The sequence below is a fragment of the Lissotriton vulgaris genome, chromosome 4_1 (assembly GCF_964263255.1).
Source record: "Lissotriton vulgaris chromosome 4_1, aLisVul1.2, whole genome shotgun sequence".
Classification (NCBI taxonomy): domain Eukaryota; kingdom Metazoa; phylum Chordata; class Amphibia; order Caudata; family Salamandridae; genus Lissotriton; species Lissotriton vulgaris.
In genome coordinates this window covers 1,535,998,300-1,536,017,449 of record NC_141691.1, presented here as the reverse complement: position 1 = coordinate 1,536,017,449, position 19,150 = coordinate 1,535,998,300, and the positions used below count along the sequence as shown (strand labels likewise).

General features: G+C 46.2%; 1 protein-coding gene across 3 annotated transcripts in view; it reads right to left on the bottom strand.

The window, feature by feature from the left end:
• The window catches only part of UBXN2B (UBX domain protein 2B), a 373,909-nt gene that overhangs the window by 123,274 nt on the left and 231,485 nt on the right, over positions 1 to 19,150 (bottom strand). For all 3 annotated transcript variants that reach the window (XM_086965774.1, XM_086965773.1, XM_086965775.1), the window contains one exon: positions 18,588 to 18,725. In XM_086965774.1, coding sequence (XP_086821900.1) covers positions 18,588 to 18,725 — 138 coding nt within the window. The remainder of the gene's footprint in view (positions 1 to 18,587; positions 18,726 to 19,150) is intronic.

Here is a 19,150-nt window from a genome sequence, read left to right as displayed (position 1 = left end):
CACCAATCCATATTGGCCTTCCACTGTACCACCTTCGGAGCCGTTATAGCTCCCCACATCTGTGCGATGTCCCGTTTCGCCACCATATTACCAAGGGTCACCCATTGAGTCTGGGCCACATTATGATCTGTCGGGCCCCATATGTTCAAGAGGCATCTTCTGGCCTCCGCATGTACTTCCACCCCAGTCACCTCGCTCATGATCGTGTGTACGCGTCTCCAATAGGAAGCTATTACATCACATTCCCAAATAATGTGCATGAATGTGGCGAGAGCACCACAACCGCGCCTACAGAGGCCATCAATAGAGTGTCCCATATGTATAAGCCTGGGGCCAGTGACGTAAACTCTGTGCAAGATCTTTAGCTGTACCAGCCTAAGACGGGAAGAAATAGCGACCTCCTTGGGGGATGATACTGCACACTGCCAATCTTCATCGTCAATCTCTATCCCGTCCCGTACCCACTGATCCCTCACCCCCAGGAGGAGGTATGTACGAGCATTGATAAGCTTCTTATACGTCAAGGAGATGGCACTGTCCGGCATATGGCCATCCAGTACCCTATCCTCTAAGGGAGAACTGTCGGGAATCGCCTCACCCTCTGGCATGGCGGACAATAGTGCATGTTTCAGCTGAGCGTACCAGAAATATTCCGTTCCACCCAGCCGAAACTCTGTCTGTAGTTGGGCGAAAGATTTTACCTCGCCACGCAGCAACATGTCCTCCACCCTGGAGATGCCGATCAAGTCCCACTTATCAAAGCCTTTAGTGTGACATAGTCTACCCAGTATATCCGAGTCATAGAGTGGGGTCACCTTTGTTAGCCTGCCTTTCCACCCCTGTGCCTTCCTAATTGCTCTCCAAATGTGTACAGCGGTTTTCGTTGGCCCGGACATCCGCCTGTCAAGAGACCTCGTGTAGAGCGCCCTATGATACTTCCCGCCACCCAGAAGCCACCGATCCATGGCGTACCCCGGATTGTCCACTGGGCCATATAGGCCATGATTGATGGCTGCTAACTGGGAGGCCCAGTAATATCTCCGCACATCAGGCAGTGCTATCCCCCATCATACCACGGGAGCGTTAGCTTCGTGATAGCGATGCGAGGCCGACCATCCCAAAGCAGGGCGCGTTGCAAGCTCTCAATCTCACCAAAGTATCGGGCAGGGACCGGGTCTTGAGTGTTTTGCAGGGCGTAGAGAAATCTGGGCAAAGACATCATTTTGAACAGCGCAGCGCGCCCAAGCAGAGAAAGCGGAAGTTTACGCCATCCCTCTACATCGCGCCGGAGGCGGAGAAGAGGGGGAGCAAGTTATTCTCATAGCGCGCTTTAGAATCAGTGGAGATGTAAATCCCTAAGTATTTGAAGCCTTGTCTCGCCACCTGTATGCCGCAGCCTCTCGGGAGGTGGGGCGTCCCCCCTTTCAGAACGTACAAATGCGACTTGGACCAGTTAATAACTAGGCCGGAGTACTGACCAAAAAGCTGTAGCACGTCGCAGGCCACAATGAGGGACTTGCAAGGGGAAGTAAGGTACAGGAGAATGTCATCTGCATATAACGACACTCGGTCCTCGAAGTCAGGTGGACCACCGGATGCCATGTAAGTCCAGGTGGTTGCGTAGCCAGGCCGCCAATGGTTCGAGTGCGAGTGCGAACAGGAGGGGTGACAGAGGACAGCCCTGCCTGGTGCCCCTCTGAAGAATGAAGGGTGCTGAAACTCGGCCATTGACCGCTACATTAGCCAGCGGACCAGCGTATAAAAGTTTGACCCACCCTACAAATTCCGGGCCAAAACCGAGCTTCGCCAACACTGCCCACAGGTAACTTCACTCAAGGGAGTCAAAAGCCATTGTGGCATCCAACGACGCCAGGACAGCCGGCTCCTCAAGCGTATGGGCCCTGGCCAGGGCACCGTGAAGTCTACGAAGATTAATAGCAGTGTTGCGGTGTGGAATAAAGCCCGACTGGTCCGGGTGCACTAAGTCGCCGATGACGCCAATCAGTCGATTGGCGGGCATTTTGGCTAGAATCTTAGGCTCCGCATTCAACAGAGAAATGGGGCGATATGATCGGCACAAATCTCTCGGCTTCCCTTCCTTATGGATAACCACGATGGTGGCCAACCTCTGGTCGTGGGGAAGTATGCCAGCCTCCCGTGCCTCCAGGAGCATGTTCCGCAAGTGAGGGGAAACTACTTCCGGTTTGATTTTATAAAGTTCTACCGGAATACCATTAGGGCCAGGCGCCTTGCCAGATCTTAAGGAGCGAATGGCGAGTGCAACCTCGTCCGCAGTAATGTCCCTGTCCAGATCGTCACGATCCGCCTCCGACAGGCACGGGAGATCAATATCCGCCAGGAGAGCGCACGAGTCGGCCTCAGACCGGTCCGAGACAGAGGAGTAGACGCCCCGAAAGTAGTCCGAGAATGACTCGACGATTGCACTTGAGTCAGTGACCAACAAGCCGTCGTCTCCCAACACCTCCGGGACCACGCGACTGGCTCTCTCCTTCTTATCGAGCCAAGCTAGTAGCTTGCCCGCCTTGTCACCGACGTCGTAAATCCGACCCTGCTGTTCCCTACCCATAACGATAGCAGCGTCGGTGGCAAGGTCTCGATACTCCAGCTGCTTAAGGGAGAGATTATGTAGCAGCTCGGGCATGGGGCCCGCCTCCAATTGAGAGTCCAATTCCATAATCGCAGCCTCGATGCACACCATGTCGGCGTCTCTGTTCCTGCGAACGTCTGCTATAAGGGCAAATGCCTCACCCCGCAGGACCGTCTTAAACGCCTCCCATAAGGTGGCAGCCGATGTAACCGACCCCACATTCTCAGCGAAGTAGAGCTCGATAGCCTTGGCCAAGAGACCACGCGTCTTAGGGTTTCGGAAGTACCACGGGTTGACCACCACAGGCCGCTCCGCAACCACAATGTTAAAATCGAATGACACCCACACAGGGGAGTGGTACGAGATGCCCCTCGCCAACAAGCGGGCCTCCGAGATCGCCGGTGCGTGAGCAGCCAAGGCGAGGACATAATCTATTCTCGATAGGCTACCATGTGCACCAGAATGAAACGAATATTGGCTTTGGGTGGGATGCAGGAGTCTCCAGCAGTCGACCAACCCCATGGTATCAAGGAAGTCGGGTAGCCACATTTGCGAGCAACGGAGGTCTCTAGGCGGATGTCTGTCCAAGGACCCGGAGCAAACCGAATTAAAGTCACCTCCCACAATAAGCATCCCCTCAGGCAGATTCAAAATGGCGCTTCCAAGGTCCTGAAAGGTGTTGTTTTGCAGCCCCGGGGGAACATAAACCGAAACTAGAATCAAGACACGCCCCTCCCACCGCCCCGAGACGGCTGCATACCTTCCCCTCTCGTCCACAACAGTGGAGTCAATCTCGAAAGGGAGAGACGTGCGCACCATAACACCCGCCCCCCGGGACCCCGAAGAGAACCCTGAATGTGCCACCATCTTGAAACCCTTCCTGTTGAGCGCCCGGCACGTATTCCCCACCAAGTGTGTCTCCTGCAACAGAACAACATCAGGCATATGTCTTTTGAACAGTTGCAATACCACCCCTCTCTTAATGCGATCACCCAAGCCATTAACATTCCAACATGGAACTTTCAATTTCCTACCCCCCATCATCGTATCTCAAGCTGTCGCCGGCCCCTAGAGGCCCCACCGATGCATGAAACGATTCAGAGCATACACCACATTGCCTAAGAGAAAGAAGAAAGAAACAAAGAACACACGCCAAACTAGCCCTCACACCACCCCCCACCCTGCACCCCTGCAGCAGACTAAAAAGCCCCCCCAACCAGCAGTGTGCCTGTCGCCCCATAAACTAAGCTACAAGAAGCGCCTAGAGGAGAAAGGAGCCCACGCAGTCCCCCCTGCCACCCTCCATGAAAGAAAAGGATATACCCAATAAAGTGCAATAGCTTGGCATTATCGGTCATAGTCAACGGGCACACCAACCGACAAAGGTAGTGCGATAAGTACTACTCATGATGATCTGGGCCACCAGAGGCGCCTTCCGAATGTTCCTCCTGCTCCTCGCGTCGGTGCGGCAAAGTGTCCAGCCAGTCACTCGCAGTCTCAGGCATGTCGAAAAACAGAGCGCGGCCATCACGTTCAATGCGCAGTTTAGCGGGGAACAACATAGAGTATTTCAGCCCCAAGTCTCTGAGGCGTCGCTTCACTCCCGCAAAACTTTGGCGCCGTCTCTGAACAGCCCTAGTAAAGTCCGGGTAAAAGTTAACATCCGCGTTCTGGAACTTGAGAGGCCCATGTCGCCTCGAAGCCTGGAGGATCGCATCTCGATCTCTGAAGTTGAATAGGTGGGCGATGATGGGTCTCGGTGCGACGCCCGTCTTCGGAGGGCCGCCCGGTATTCTATGGGCCCGCTCGACCGAGAAAAAGTGACTGAGGCCCGCTGGAGCCAGATGAGTCTTGATCAGATCCTCGACGAAGAGGTCGGCGGCCGCTGCCTCCGCACCCTCCGGTACCCCAATAATGCGCACATTCTGCCGCCTGGCACGTCCCTCGAAATCCTCCAGCCGCCTAGAGAACAGGTCATTGACCGACCGCAGGTTACGGACCTCCGTTTGCAGGTCCGAGACATCGGTCGTAAGGCTGGCAGTTTTGATATCAAGCGATTTCACTCGATCGTTCGTTTTGCCCAGGTCAGCCCTAATCAAATTGAGGTCGATAGCTAGGGTGTCCACTTTGTGTGCCAGGACCTCGTGCTGTTTGTGCATCTCGGTCCTGATGCCAGCGATAGCCCCCATGATGTCGCGGAGAGTGGGCTCCGACCCATCGGGCGAGCCCGCACGTAGAGAATCTTTAGATTGAGCGACAACAGTGGGTGAGGTCCTTTGCTGGGCATACTGGTCGATCTTGTTAGTCTGAGGTTGGACCGTCTTCCTGTTGGCCCTGTTCGCCGTTCTATCGGGGTCACCCCTGCCAGCCATGTTGGATCTGGGCAGAACAAAGGGTAGTAATCCGATGTCGCTTCAGGCACTCAAGCGGGCGCGGAGCGTAGCCACCACAAATGTGAAGTCAACAGCAGGCCACTACGCAGCTACGTTCGCTCCGCCAGCAGAATCCGGGGGCGCTCACTCAGCATATCGATCATGCCCTGTGTCATCGCAGCCGTCGGCCATCTCCGGAACAATGGTGCACCCCTGACACAAAGTTCAACACGACATAACTTCGTCAAGGAGTGTCGGATTTGGAAACGGAAAGTGGATCCCGTGTCTACGACCACTCGCCAATTAGAATCCACCACCTTGGATCAGGATTTCTTCCAGGATATGTGCTGAGGGTCGGAAGGTCTGCGGAGCTCCGAGCTTACGCGGCCATCTTGCTTGCCCGCGAAGCTCCTCCTCTATCTTCTATTTTTAATAGTAGGTTTGTAACAGGGCAGTTCCCAAAATGCTGGAAGTTAGCCTCTATCTTGCCCCTTTAAAAAAAACGAGTTTGGACCCCAAGGATCCAAATAATTTTCATCCCATCTCTAGGCGCCCGCTCCCAGCGAAAATAATAGAAAAAGTTATGAATAAACAACTTAGTACCTTTCTAAAGGCGACATAAGCGTTGGATCCCCTCAATACGGCTTCAGAGAAGGCCATAGTACAGAGTGCGCTCTCATCAAGGCCACAGATGAGATTAGGGAAGCAGTAGATCGGGGGCAGCTCAGGTTTTGCTGGACCTGTCTGCCGCCTTTGATACGGTTCACCATGACATCCTGATGGACCATTTATGGGCATGTGAAGTCCAGGGGAAAGCCTGGGACCTTTTAAGAGCTTTTTTATCTAACAGGAGGCAAATCCGGTTACTATCAGTCAAAACCTTTTGTACTGCCCTCCGGGGTTCCACAGGGGTCCTCTCTCAGTCCCACACTTTTTAATATGAACGTCCCCTTGTTAGCCTGTTTCATTAGCGCCTTTGGATTCGGCCTGACCTTGTAGGCGGACAACACACAAATTGTGGTGTCTCTATTACCCGGTAAAGAGGCAGGAGTGGACATACCTTTCCAGGAATGTATGATGGCAGTGGGGAATTGGATGGCACAGAATTGCCTAAAGCTCAACACAGTAAAAATTGAGATCATACTATTCGGCAATGATGTCAATTTCTAGACACCCAACTGGTGGACTGATTCGATGGGCCCTCTCCCTTCACTAGTAATAAAAGTAAAAAATTTGGGAATGATTGTGGATGATGGGCTCACTTTCAATCATCAGGTAAACTCAGTGGTATCAAAAACTTTGTATGTAATCAAAACAATGGGGAAAATATTGCCATTCTTGCCCTCAAGTAGTCGACAAACGGTGGTCGCGACCCTTGTAATGTCAAGGTTGGACTACTGTAATAGCCTGTATCCAAATGTTCAACAAAGGCTGATGAACAAACTTCAGATGCTGCAAAATGCAGCGGCCAGACTGCTTACGGGCACATCTCGATATGACTCAGTAGCCAAGGAAATAAAGAAATTACACTGGCAACCGGTTAGGAACAGAGTTCTCTTCAAAGCATTTGCCTGGTTTTTAAAGCTCTGCATGGTATGGGGCCAGAATACTTAAGACAGCAGCTCCACTGGTACATACCAAGGAGACAACTCCGGTCACTGGAGGCCAGGTGGGTCTCAGTACCCCGCATAAAAAAAAAGTACAGAGGGGAGGCAGAAGTTTTGCTTACTGTGCAGCTAAAGCCTGGAATGATTTTCCGTTCCAATTAAGAGAGGTCTCAGATCTGTTGGTCTTTAGGAAAAGCTTAAAAACCTGACTTTTTGCCTAATAACTTTTTCCTGCGCCTTGCCTAAAGGAGATGTAACTAGCGCCAGGTCACCCCCGGTAACCGCTGAGCTGTATGAATATCATTAACATTAACCACTCATGGGAGGATTACCGTACTGCTTCTTGATCATTCCCTGGCCTGACACAGCACATCGCAACAGTTTTGGGTGTTGGGGCCTGCATTGATTGTGATATGGAAAGGTGGGTGAGAGGGTGTTTAGCATGTGCTTGTAGAGACAAGTCACATACGGTGTAGGTGACCCCTTTATTAGCCATGGATTTACCTAAATATGCTTGGCAGAGGCTAGGAATAGATATAAGTGGACCATTTGAGATTCTGGGTAGTGAGAAAAGATTTGCCATTGTATTAATGAATTATTATTCAAAATGGCCTGGGATTACATTTGCTAGGGAGTTGAAAGCTAGGGTGGTTATTGAATTTTGCAAAAAAGTATTTAGAGGAGAAGGATATCCAGAAGTGTTGATATCAGACAATGGTCCACAATTTGTTGTAAGAGAATTTACAGAGTTCCTGTCACAAAGTGGAATTATGCATAGAAGTGCTGTATATCATTCCCAAGAAAATGGTTAAGTTGAAAAAGTCAATAGGATTGTAGCAGAGAATTTACAATTATCTTTAAGGAGTGGGTAAGATTGGAAAGAGGAAATCAGAAAATTGGTGTGGAATTATAGAACCACTCCACACTCTACCACGGATGAAATGCCATTTTTGCTATTGAGGGCAGAAAAGCATGTACTGTTGCTGTTCCAGCATGGATGAATAAGGACAAGGTGGCGAAGGTGGACGAAGAAAACATGAAAGCAGTTGTGCATGAGAAGTAACAGAGGTATGGAATCGCCAAGGAAGATGCTGAGGAGTGTGCTCTAAAATTGAAGTTGGGGACATCGTAAGGGTGAGGAAATTCCAAATATTCAGGAAAGGAGAATCAAAATGGTCAGAGCCGAAAAGGGTGCAGGAGGTACTGAAGTTTTCAGTTCTAGTTCATGATGGAAAAAGATGGAACATGAGAAATGTTGTGAAGTGTGGAAAGTTTAAGAAAGCTCAGTTCAAGGCTGGTTTGGAGCAAAAGAGTGTGGAGCTAAGAGAGGGAGAATGTGGTTTCTCAAAGGAGAAACCTGTAGAAATGGTACGGAAGAATGAGAGAAGAAAAGAGGATTCAAGTTTGAATTCATATGGTAGAAATCAAGTGCGTTGGAGTTGTTGGCAAAGAACAGTTCCTAGAAAATGTATTGACTATGTATAGCATATACAATTAGTTGCATACATTAATGAGTAATTAAGAGTGTATAGTTCTGTCTTTTAATTTGTTCACCAGCTATTTAATGATAGGAGCAGTTCTGGGCTATGATGTAATAGGCAGGGTTGGAACATGGGGTCTTGTTTGTGGAAAGATTGCCAGTTGGACACTGCCTTGATCACAGCCTGGTTGCTTAATATCTAAAAAAAATGCCACCCTTTTCTCATGAATATCTGTGTGCCTTTTCATGCAGATGAAGGACTTTCAATAGTCGTTGCAGAATATTTCTCAAACAAGACATCACAGTGCTCATTGTTGGGGGATCATAGTTATGACTGTCAAAGTAGACCTCACCAAGACCCACCAGTGCTAGGAGTTCGCCCTACTTCGCGCACTAGTCCTCAGACCAATAAATAAAGATTGGCACGGAAACTGGAATATCAAAAGAACAATTTATTAAACCTCATGAGAGGAACTACATCTATTCAAAATCCTCAGGCAGTGTATGAGGTAGCACAAGGATTACAGAGACTGTGGGTCTTTTATACCCACACAAGAGATCAAAAGGAGGCGGTACAAGTACACATAAGAATAGCTATTCACATATGTAGGCATACAGAAAATGCTCAGTCAACAAAGTAGGAGGAGCAATGAAGTTGCTAGCATCAGTTGAAACAGCCTGACATTTACAAACTAAAACAGGTGCATGATCAACTACAGACTCTTCGGAGCATGTGCAGTGCTAAAGGAGCTCAATGTAGACAGTTATTCTAGCAAAGCACAAGGGTAGGCAACAGCAAAGATGGAAGGAGCACATGGCAAGCACATGGTCAATCAAAATGGTTGCTGGAAACAAAATGGCTTCAGCTCATGCTAACAGCGATCTCTGCCAAACTCCACTTGACAAGACAGAAACCACGCCTGCCACACTGAAGGAAATCAACCATTTCAAAAGACTGGCACTATATAATAGTTTGGAGGCAATTTTCTTCATTAGTATCCTGTTAACTTTCTACTTCCAATTGGTGGGTTAGAGATCAGCACTTGAGGTAGGAGTGTCAAGGGTTCTCTGTCAGAGGATTTATTCCTTCTGGAGGGGTCTTAATAACAGGGCTATTTCGTGAAGAGGAAAGTGCCCTACAAGATCGGGATAGGGCTAAACCAAGCAGATATTTGCATGTTCCAGTGATGTGCTGGCTCAAAACCCGTAGAGTACCTAAAAAGGGAGGGGAGTAGAAGCCACACTTTGTGAGTCCATTTCCCAGATGGATATGCAACACTGAAGAGCCTAAGTAAATCCCTGGCCAGGTTGTCTGCACGTATTGAGTCTTCAGCAAAGTGGTAAACAAAAATTGGACAGTGGCAGGGTACATGGAGGCCTGAACATAGGACAATCAGGGAAAAAGGGTGAGAGGGAGTAGGTTTGGGGGAGAGACCACATGCGTGCAGTAGGCCACCTAAACGAGCAGAGTAGGATGCTGCTGCATATAACCCCCAGAGTCAACTGGCTTCAAGCACCAGTGGATTTAAAATACTGGTCTAGTCTCAGTTGGGATTGGCCTTAGGGTGTTGTGGCATAGACTGCAATTAGGGTGTGTTAACAATGACTACGAAGGAAGCATGGTAGAGTTGGGTTAGCCCTGGGCAAAAGCAGAGGTGGTGGTAGGCTTGTGAAGAGGTGAGTATAGCTCTTACACATTTTACTATGGCTTTAAGAACAGGCAGGCCGACTGTAGTACATGGACACCTCCAACCATCTCTGTTATGTACACTTTAAAGAGGGAGGTTGATAAATCCTTCTGCAATAACAGAAGGGAAGCAGTACAATCCTGCCCGAGAGGGCAAACTTCACATTCTTGGAGACTTGTCTGAGAGCACAGAATGTGTACTGGATGAAGGTATAACAGAGAAAAATGGAGCAAACTGGAAAAAAAGAGAAATGCCTTCTTGTAAAGGAAGTCATAATGGGGCGCAGGCTGTAACTTCTTGATATTTTAATAAATATTTATTACAAGTTAATAATATATTTATTTAGAAGGGAGTAGCTCTTCTAAAAGAAGTGCTTTTTATTGGGACCAATGTACCTGCTAAGAGAAAATGTGTTTTCATGGTTATTTGAGACTTTGTTGTGACTGTGGAAAAAATGTTATTATTACTGTGAAAAATTAGAGAAATTTAAGTCTATGGGTCTTATTATGACTTTAGCTGTGCGGGAGCCGAGTGGCAGGCCTCCGCCTGGCCAAAGGTGAACGCCAGCCTGCCACCTGGCAGATTTTGAGTTTTCTTCTGGACTGGCAAGTGGTTCTTTGGTTTTTCTACTGCGGTGCTTCTGAAAAAGGCACCGCAATTGGAATGCCAAAGCAAGTATCTGCACACCATGGACTGTTTAGTCCATCCTGTGCAGGAACTGGGCATGTACGCACATAGGAGGGCACACCATGTGCCCCCCTTTATGCATCCCAGTGTACAGGGGCAACAGGGGGCTCTGAAGTGCCCCCTTTGTTTCCTCACCACCAGCCTTTTTTTGTTTTAATAGGGGGCTCACCGCCATGAAAAGGCTGGCAGTGGGGAAACTCAGCATATGCTCGGTGGTGCCACACTGGCACCGCCAAGCATATTGCGGCCCCAGACCCCACGCCACTGCCAGGGAACATGGTTGCAGAAGTCCCAAAGCGGTCCGACCACCATACTTGTAATATGGCAGTCGGACCACTGGTGCTGGCGGTCCCAGACTACCACTGCCCGTCTACCACGGGTTCAGCGGTCCAATGGACTGCCAAACTCGAAATCAGGCCCTACATCTTTGTTGCGTGTCGAAAGACAGTTGTTAGATTTGTTTATGCATAGATTTTAAAAGATTATTTACCCAAATTTTTTTTTATATTTTCATACACTGTTTTTCTGAAGTCTGGTGTACTTTTTCTCTTACTGGATTTTCCAATATTCTTTTATCAATACAGGGTAAGCTGAAAGGAAAATAAGGTATTTGGTGGTGTAACATGAGTGATTTTACCCCCATCCACAGTACAGCACCTTTTTTGAGGTAAGTACCCAGCTGAGTTGGAATATACATTTTGCTCTCCAGTAAATGTCCAGCATTTTCTCAGAGGTAAGTACCCGGCGGTATCAGAACAGTAATTGTGACCCAGACACCCAGTGGATTACGAATAGTAATGTTGACCCCCCTCAGTCGCTGTCCAGCACCTTCTCTGACGTAAGTACCCAGCGGTGTTAGAATAATAATTTTGCCCCCGACTCTGTCTAGCACCTTACTAGAGGTAAGTACCTGGCGTAGTTAGAATAGTAATTTTGCCCCTGACACTATCCATCACCTTCCCTGAGGTAAGTACCTGTCAGTGTTAGAATAGTAATTTTGCCCCCACTGTCCAGCACTTTCCTGAGGTAAGTACCCAGCAGGGTAAGAATAATAATTTTGACCCCCAGTCACTGTCCAGCACTTTCCCTGAGGTAAGTGCTCAGGTGGAAGTAGATTAGTAATTATGTTTCTCAAACCCTGTCCAGCATCATTAAAAAAATAGAGGTTTATCCTCAGTTTTTTATTCACAAAAAGCTTTGTATGTTGACTTACATTGTTAGAACTCCAGTCAATTTAGCCAAAATATAGTGTTGACCTATTCTCAATAATCCATGTAAACTTAAAAAAAATGTTTTGGGGATTTTGCTAGTTAATAATGAGGGTGTTTAATGTAAATATTACACTTACTTGTGTGGACAGATGGCAGTGTGTAAACACCAATCTGTCTATCTCCTCCTCTATAGTGCGTGTGGGCATGATCAAAGTCAGTGTACCACTGAGAACAAAATGGTGGACTGCTGAATCTATATTTTTTGTGGTATTCGATAATTCATAATAAAGTACATATTGGAATGTATTTTTTTTATCGTGGTTTATAATCTGACTGAATGCATTGTTAATTTGTTTGGTGAAAAAATTTTTTTTTGCTCTTCACATTTCACAGCAGCCATCATGGTTAGGGACATGGTCCATACATAGGCTTAAAATGAAGGAAGCACTTCTGTGCAAAAGTAAAAACTTTAAAAGTGTTTAATAATTTATTAGCTCTATGTTGACATGATTTTTGTAAAATTATACTATGTAAAATAGGTGTACCAAAATTTTTTTTCATACTGTTTCTGCATTTAATAGTAATATTTTTTTACTGCAAGATTATTTATTTTAATATATTACAATTATGCATTTTAAAGATATGCGTGGCAATGGTATGCGTGGTAAAAGTACTTATAATGTACCTCTATGCATGTTTGTGGTAATTACATGCGTAGTGAAGACATTTGTTGTACTGGTAGATGCATTGTAAAAACTGTGTTGGTAAGGCATGTGTGGTAAAGGCATGAGTTGTTCCGTCATGCATCCGTGAAATATAAATGTCATTCAGTCATAAGATCTTAACACTTGTTAATTTCAGTTGGCGCCAGACAAACTAGTTACTTACCTGTACACTATGGTTCTCCAGTATTGATATCTTTCATAGATTCAAATGCTTGTATCTTCCCCGCCGTCATGGTGGGAGTCTCACGGTAAAAGAATAACCATAGCAGTAAAAGATTATGTGGTCCAAACACCAACCAATCAGCTGCCAGTCCTAAGATCACAAACCCCAGCAGAGCCACCATACCTCAGATTTCCATCCAGCCCAAGAGTGAGCCAAGGAAGAATCTAGAGATAAAAAAGTGGTCTATCCGCTAAAAAAAGGGGAGGCGGGCGGACCGGCCGAATGTGAATCTATGAAAGATATCAATACTGGAGAACCATAGTGTACAGGTAAGTAACTCGTTTTTTCTCCAGTATTGAATCTTTCACAGATTCACATGCTTGTATCAGAATAGTAAGCAGTGCATAACCCAAGCAGCGTTTATAGGATAGACCCCTTTTTGTAGGGCACTGCTTCCTATTATTAGAGAATTACAGTGAGTTATGCTGCTCCAAAGATAAAAATATGCATATTTTGCTTGTCACCATGTCAATATGAAATATGAAACAATAATCGACAATGTATATAACAGACATTCTGATCAAAATATACAATATAAAGAATGAGAGGTACCTTAGTGAAAGAGGTGCCGCAGAACAGCTTGTCCAACTGCGGTGTCCGCTTTCCTCGCTGTATCCAGACAATAATTGCCTGGTAAACGTGTGCACATTTGTCCATGTCACCGCTCTGCAAATGTCCGGGAGCGATACTCCTGCGAACAATGCGGTCAACGTTGCGATTTTTCTTGTGGAATGAGCGCAAACTCTAGCGCGCGAAGGCTTTCCTGCCTTCTCATGACATTAAGTGACAGCAGAGGATATCCATCTTGAAATGGGAGATCTTGACAGAGCTAAGCCCTTCCTAGACCCAGCAAAGGCGATAAGCAATTGTTCTGTTTTCCGAAACTATTTTGTTTTGTCAATAGAAAATTTGAGACATCTTCTGATGTCCAAAGTGTGCAGCAATTTCTCTACTACTGAAGACGGATTCTTGAAATATGTAATGTAATACAATTGGTTTATTGAGATGGAAAGCCATAGGGACTTTGGGGACCCACTGAGCTGCCACAGAATAGACAGCGGCTCAATAGGTGGGAAAACTCTGAACAGTCCTTCTAGAAATTCCTTTATGATCCTCTGCGACCAAAGCAATGGATGATTCAGCGTTCTACATTATCTTGATATAGCTGCAAGATGTGCTTTTATTGAAGCATGGGAAAACCAGCTTTGGCCAGGTGAAGTAGGTACAGTAGAATTTGCTCCGGCGAGGAGTGAAAAGGATGCAGATGTTGATCAGAACACCAATGGCAAATTCTTTTCTATTTTGCTGTGTACGTTTTATTGGGAGATAGTGCTCGAGAGTTTGCTAATACATCCTTGCAGTCCTGAGGGATGTCTAAGGAATAAAATTCATGCGCATGAGGTTCCAGGCTGACAAATTCAGAGAGGTTAGCTGCGGATGAAGAACTTGCCCTTCTCTCATGGAGACCAGGTCTTGTATCAATGGAAATTGTACTCTGGGATTTACCGACAGCTGAAGGAGTTCCGAGAACCAGAACTGTCTCGGCCAAGCTGAGGCTATTAGGATCAGATGGCATGGTTCTGCTCTCATTTTCCATAGTATCCTTGGAATGAGAGGAAACGAGGGAAATGCATATGCAAACATCCCCGTCCAACGAATGTGTAGCTCATTTCCCCACAATCCCTTCTGAGGGAATCGACTTGCAAAATGTTTGCATTTCTTGTTGTGCTAATTTGCAAATAGGTCCAGAGTTGGTGTACCCCAAAACCTGAATATCCTTAAGAGCTGAGTTTGATTCAGTTGCCATTCGTGACAGATTGAGGCCGATCTGCTTAGGCGGTCTGCTCTCGTGTTTTGTACTCCAGGGACATGCTGGACCTGCAGGGAAAGGTTGTGTTGCATCATCCAGTTCCAAATCTCTTGGGCTTGCGCTGAGAGATTTTTTAAATTTGTGCCTCCTTGCTTCCGTAAGTAAAACATTGTTGTCGTACTGTCAGTCTTGACTAAAACTGGCGAGTTTTGTATTCTGGGTAGGAAAGCTTGCAGGCCCAGGAACACCGCTCTTAACTCGAGCATGTTGATGTGCAATTGGGCTTTTTGCATTGTCCAATAACCCTGTATTTCCAGTTCCTGAAGATGCGCTTCCCATCCGTTTAACGAGGCGTCTGTCGTCATGACATAGCTTGGAGGTTGCCGTTCGAACAGTAGACCTTTTGATAAGTTATCCCTGATGCCCCACCATGACAGAGCTTTTCTGATCTGAGGGTTGACAGTAATTCGATCCTCGAAGGATCCTAGATCTTGTACCCACTGCTTGTCGAGTATTTAATGCAGCGGCCGCATGCAAAGTCGACACTTATGGACTAATGGAAAGCAGGATGATATCATTCCCAGCAATGATTTGTAGATTCTTACTGAAGTGAACCTTTTTGCTTTTAAACGTGCTGTCAGTTCCATACTTTTTTGCGTGCGCTCTTCCTGAGTTTGTAATTTGGCTCCTAAGAACTGGAGCGACTGCGCTGGAACCAGGGAAGACTTCTCCATGTTGATTCGCAGTCCTAATTTCTGGAATAAAACCAATCTAGGGCTTGTCGTGCCTCCTTGAACGATGCACATTTTATAAGCCAGTCATCCAGATATGGAAATATCTGGTGGCCTTTCTGTCTCAAATGCGCTGCAACCGGCACCATGCATTTTATGAATACCCTTGGAGCGGATCTGAGGCCGAAGGCTAATACCTTGAATTGGTAGTGGCGCCCCCCACTGTGAATCGTAGATACTGCCTGTGTTTGATGTGAATTGGAATGTGAAAATAGGTATCTAAGAGATCTAACAATGCCATGTAATCTCCTCTGCGCAACATTAGTAGAAACTCTTGTAGCCACAGCATACGAAACAAGGTCTTCTTGATATATTTGTTCAGGCCTCTCAGATCCATTATCTTCCTCCATTTGGTGGACTGCTTCTTCCTCATGAGGAAAAAATGCAAGTAGAATCCATTCCCTCCCTGTAGAGTTGAAACCTCCTCTATAGCTCCTTTCACAATAAGGGCCAAGACTTCCGCCTTGAGTGCCGAGATCCTGGGTTCTGTGAATGGGAGGTCGCGCTGGAGGTTATGTATAAACTCTAGGATGTGGCCTTGATGTATAAGGTCCAACACCCATATGTCTGATGTTATTGACAGCCAGTGATGAAAATAGAGAGAGAGGTAAGGGATCTGATTGGGGCGTGATGTGGTGGACGGCGCCTGAATATCGTCACTGTCTCCTGTTGGAGCCCTGTGCCCTTTCCCTCGCAGCAGACTTTCTTCCAGACTGCTGGTGATAAGAGGTGCCAGAGGAGCGAAATTGTTGATTATTGTTGTATTGACGGTATCCCTGTTGATAAGGTTGATACCCATTAGATTGAAAGGAAGATCTTTGATTGAACCGACCTCTTGATCCTCTTCCACGAATAGTTTGAAAACTTCATTGCTGCAGAGACCCTAAGGCTTTAGCAGTATCCGTGTCTGCCTTTATTCCTTGTAACGCCTCATCAATATGCTTTCAGAAAAGGTTCTCACCATCAAAAGGCATATCCACAATCTTTGTCTGCACTTCGGGCCTGAAAGATGTAGCCTTCAGCCACCCTTGTTGCCGAAGCGATACCGCTCCAGCCATTTGCCTGAATCCAATAGACGAAATGTCCATGGCTATGTCGATGGACTCAGAAGCAGCTCTAGCTCCATCTTGCAAAATTACAGCCGCCTGTTCCTTCTTGCTTTCCGGAAGATGAGCTAAAAGTAGAGCAATGTCCGATCACATCTGTCTGTTATAACGTCTGACAAGCGCCAAAGCATTTGTAGCTTTGATAGAAGCTGCAAAGCGCGTCCCTGCGCCATCCATCTTTTTTCCCACTTTTTCAGGAGGAGCTGACAAGGTAGAGACCGGGTTCTGGAAGCGTCTCTGTGCTGCCTGCATAACTACTGATTCAGGTTGAGGGTGACCGATCAGGCATGCTGGTGATGTTTCGCAGGAACAATACTTTTTCTTGATCCTTGGAACTGATACTGCAACCGAGGCCGGATTTTGCATAATCTTCAGTCCCTCATTCCATATGTGATCAATGATTGGTATTGTCCTTATAGATTTTCGGGAAGTTTCCTTAAAATCGTATAGAAAGCACTCATTTCCTTTACCAGCAAAGGAAGCTCAAATCTTTTGGAAGCTTTCTCCATTAAATCATGCAAACCACCAATGTCTTCTGGTGGTGAGTTTGCTGGAGCAGGCGATGGACCTGTCGAAGAAATTACATATTGATCCCTCTCATCGTCTCCAGGGTCTTCTTGTATTAATTCTCCTTCCTCTGGCTGATCCTCCGGTTCGCTATCCGCAAAGTCATCCTTAATTGTTATTATTTTAGGGGTTTGCACTGTTTGCACCTGAGGTTAGGCTGAATTACCGGAGTCTGAACTATCTGCTGTGGTACACTCGTGGTGTTGGAGGCAGGAGTATTGGCATTTGGAAAACGACGATAAATAGTCCTTGATCATATGTCTCAAGTTGGAGACTAGGGAAATAGGCATAGATATTGCGTCTTCCCTGGCATTATCCTCCTCCTCCTCATCATATTCATAGGCTACCTGGAATGATTCGTACCTATTGGATCCTTGAACTGGCCGAACTTTAAACAACAGTTCTTCCTGAACTTCCTGGACGTCCTCTTCATCTGGCTCCTGGCTTTTAATTTGGAGTTGCGAAGGGCTATAAGTTACTCAGTACGTTTCTTCAACTTCTGACTCCAGTAAATCCAGGAGTTTGGAAGATGGATGTGGCGAGATCTTTGTCCAAGCAGTAAATTCTGCTGTTTTCTTGTCCGTCGACGGTGAAAATCTCTCCATTGTGATATATCTTGTCATTGGAGATTTGAAAGACGTCGTTGATGGTACGCTCGTCGATGAGGTTTGTGCACTCGTCGTCTACAGCGTCGTCGACGGTGTCTTCAATGGTGTGCATCACCAATGATGTGGACGATGCAGTCGTCGTCGAGATGGTCGTCGTCGATGACGTAGTCGACGGTGAGGTCGTCTATGTACACGTCGGCGTCGAGACCGAAGAAACCTTTATCTTTGTCAACTGGAGCGACGACAGAGCTTTTGCCTCTGAAGACTTTTTGAGAGGTGTTTGAGACAAAGACGACGATGAGTTTTTGGTATTTGCTTTCTCTGTTTTCTGTTTCTTCACCTCAACTTTCTCCTCAGACAACTCCCTCTTATGTTTAGAAAAGGAGTGTCCTTTAGATCCCTCATCAGAGTCAGAGTCTGAGGCAGTCTTCTTCTTCTGAGGCCATAATAACAAGCATGCTGCTCTGTCTTCCAAGGTTTTTCCGAGAAAATGCGACAGTACTTGCACTCCTTAGGGACGTGCTTAGGGTGAAGGCAGTATAAGCATTCTTTGTTGGGGTCCTCAGAGTATAATCTGGCCGTCCCACAAGGTTTGGAACATCTGAAAAGCCTCTTTCCAGATCCTTCAGACATGGTGAAGTAAGAGAGGAAAAACAGTACCTCAATCCAAGAACTGTAGAAAGGTCAAAAGTTTACCAAGTAACCAAGAACTGAGCAGAGCTCAGGGAGACTCCTTCTCACACGACGGTAGTTGGAAATCTGAGGAATGGTGGCTCTGCTGGGGATTGTGATCTCAGGGCTGGCAGCTGATTGGTTGGTGTTTGGACCACATAATTTTGGTGATAAGCTACCAAACTATATACTTTCCTATGGATTTTCTGTGCAGTTTTTTCTTTTACTGCTATGGTTATTCTTTTACCGTGAGACTCCCACCATGACGATGGGAAAGATACAAGCATGTGAATCTATGAAAGATTCAATACTGGAGAATATATCCAATAAAGTTTTAAAGAATGATGAATGGTAATAAATCTATACAGTTGATATAGACACCAAATAGAACATAAACACAAAAAGCAATAACTAATATATTTGTAGTGTTACCTTCCTAATTTTTGTCCATCTCCACTGAATGCTTTAAATCTTAGTCTAGGTCGCACATATTCCTGATCCTGATGGTCTTCCATATCCAAGTGAACGGGACCTCGATGAACCAGCCTCCGGAGTTCATGTGGAATTTCCCTTTTATGGAAATAAATGTCATACATTTGTTAGAGATGCACTACAATGCCATCAAACAGTTAAGGTGAGATATTCTAAGAAAACAACACACTCAGAAGAAAAAATGCTGCTGCCTGTGAAAATGTATGCCAAAGAGAAAATATTCTCTATTTTGCTCTAAAGTATGCAGACCATAAAAATATGTAATGCGCTAGAATGGGATGAAAACATACTGAGGTAATATCTGGAAATATTTGAGTAGGAGTCAAACACCTTGACTAATTAGCTTTAGCTTAGCTAAAATATCCTTTGTAAATTAAAATAAACAAGAATTGAATACTATTTGCAATTGCATTCTTTTACACATAATTGTCTTTTGAAGCGACAAAATGACAGCATACACACGGAAGGGACAGCCTTGCCGAAACAAAATTAAAGAAAAATAA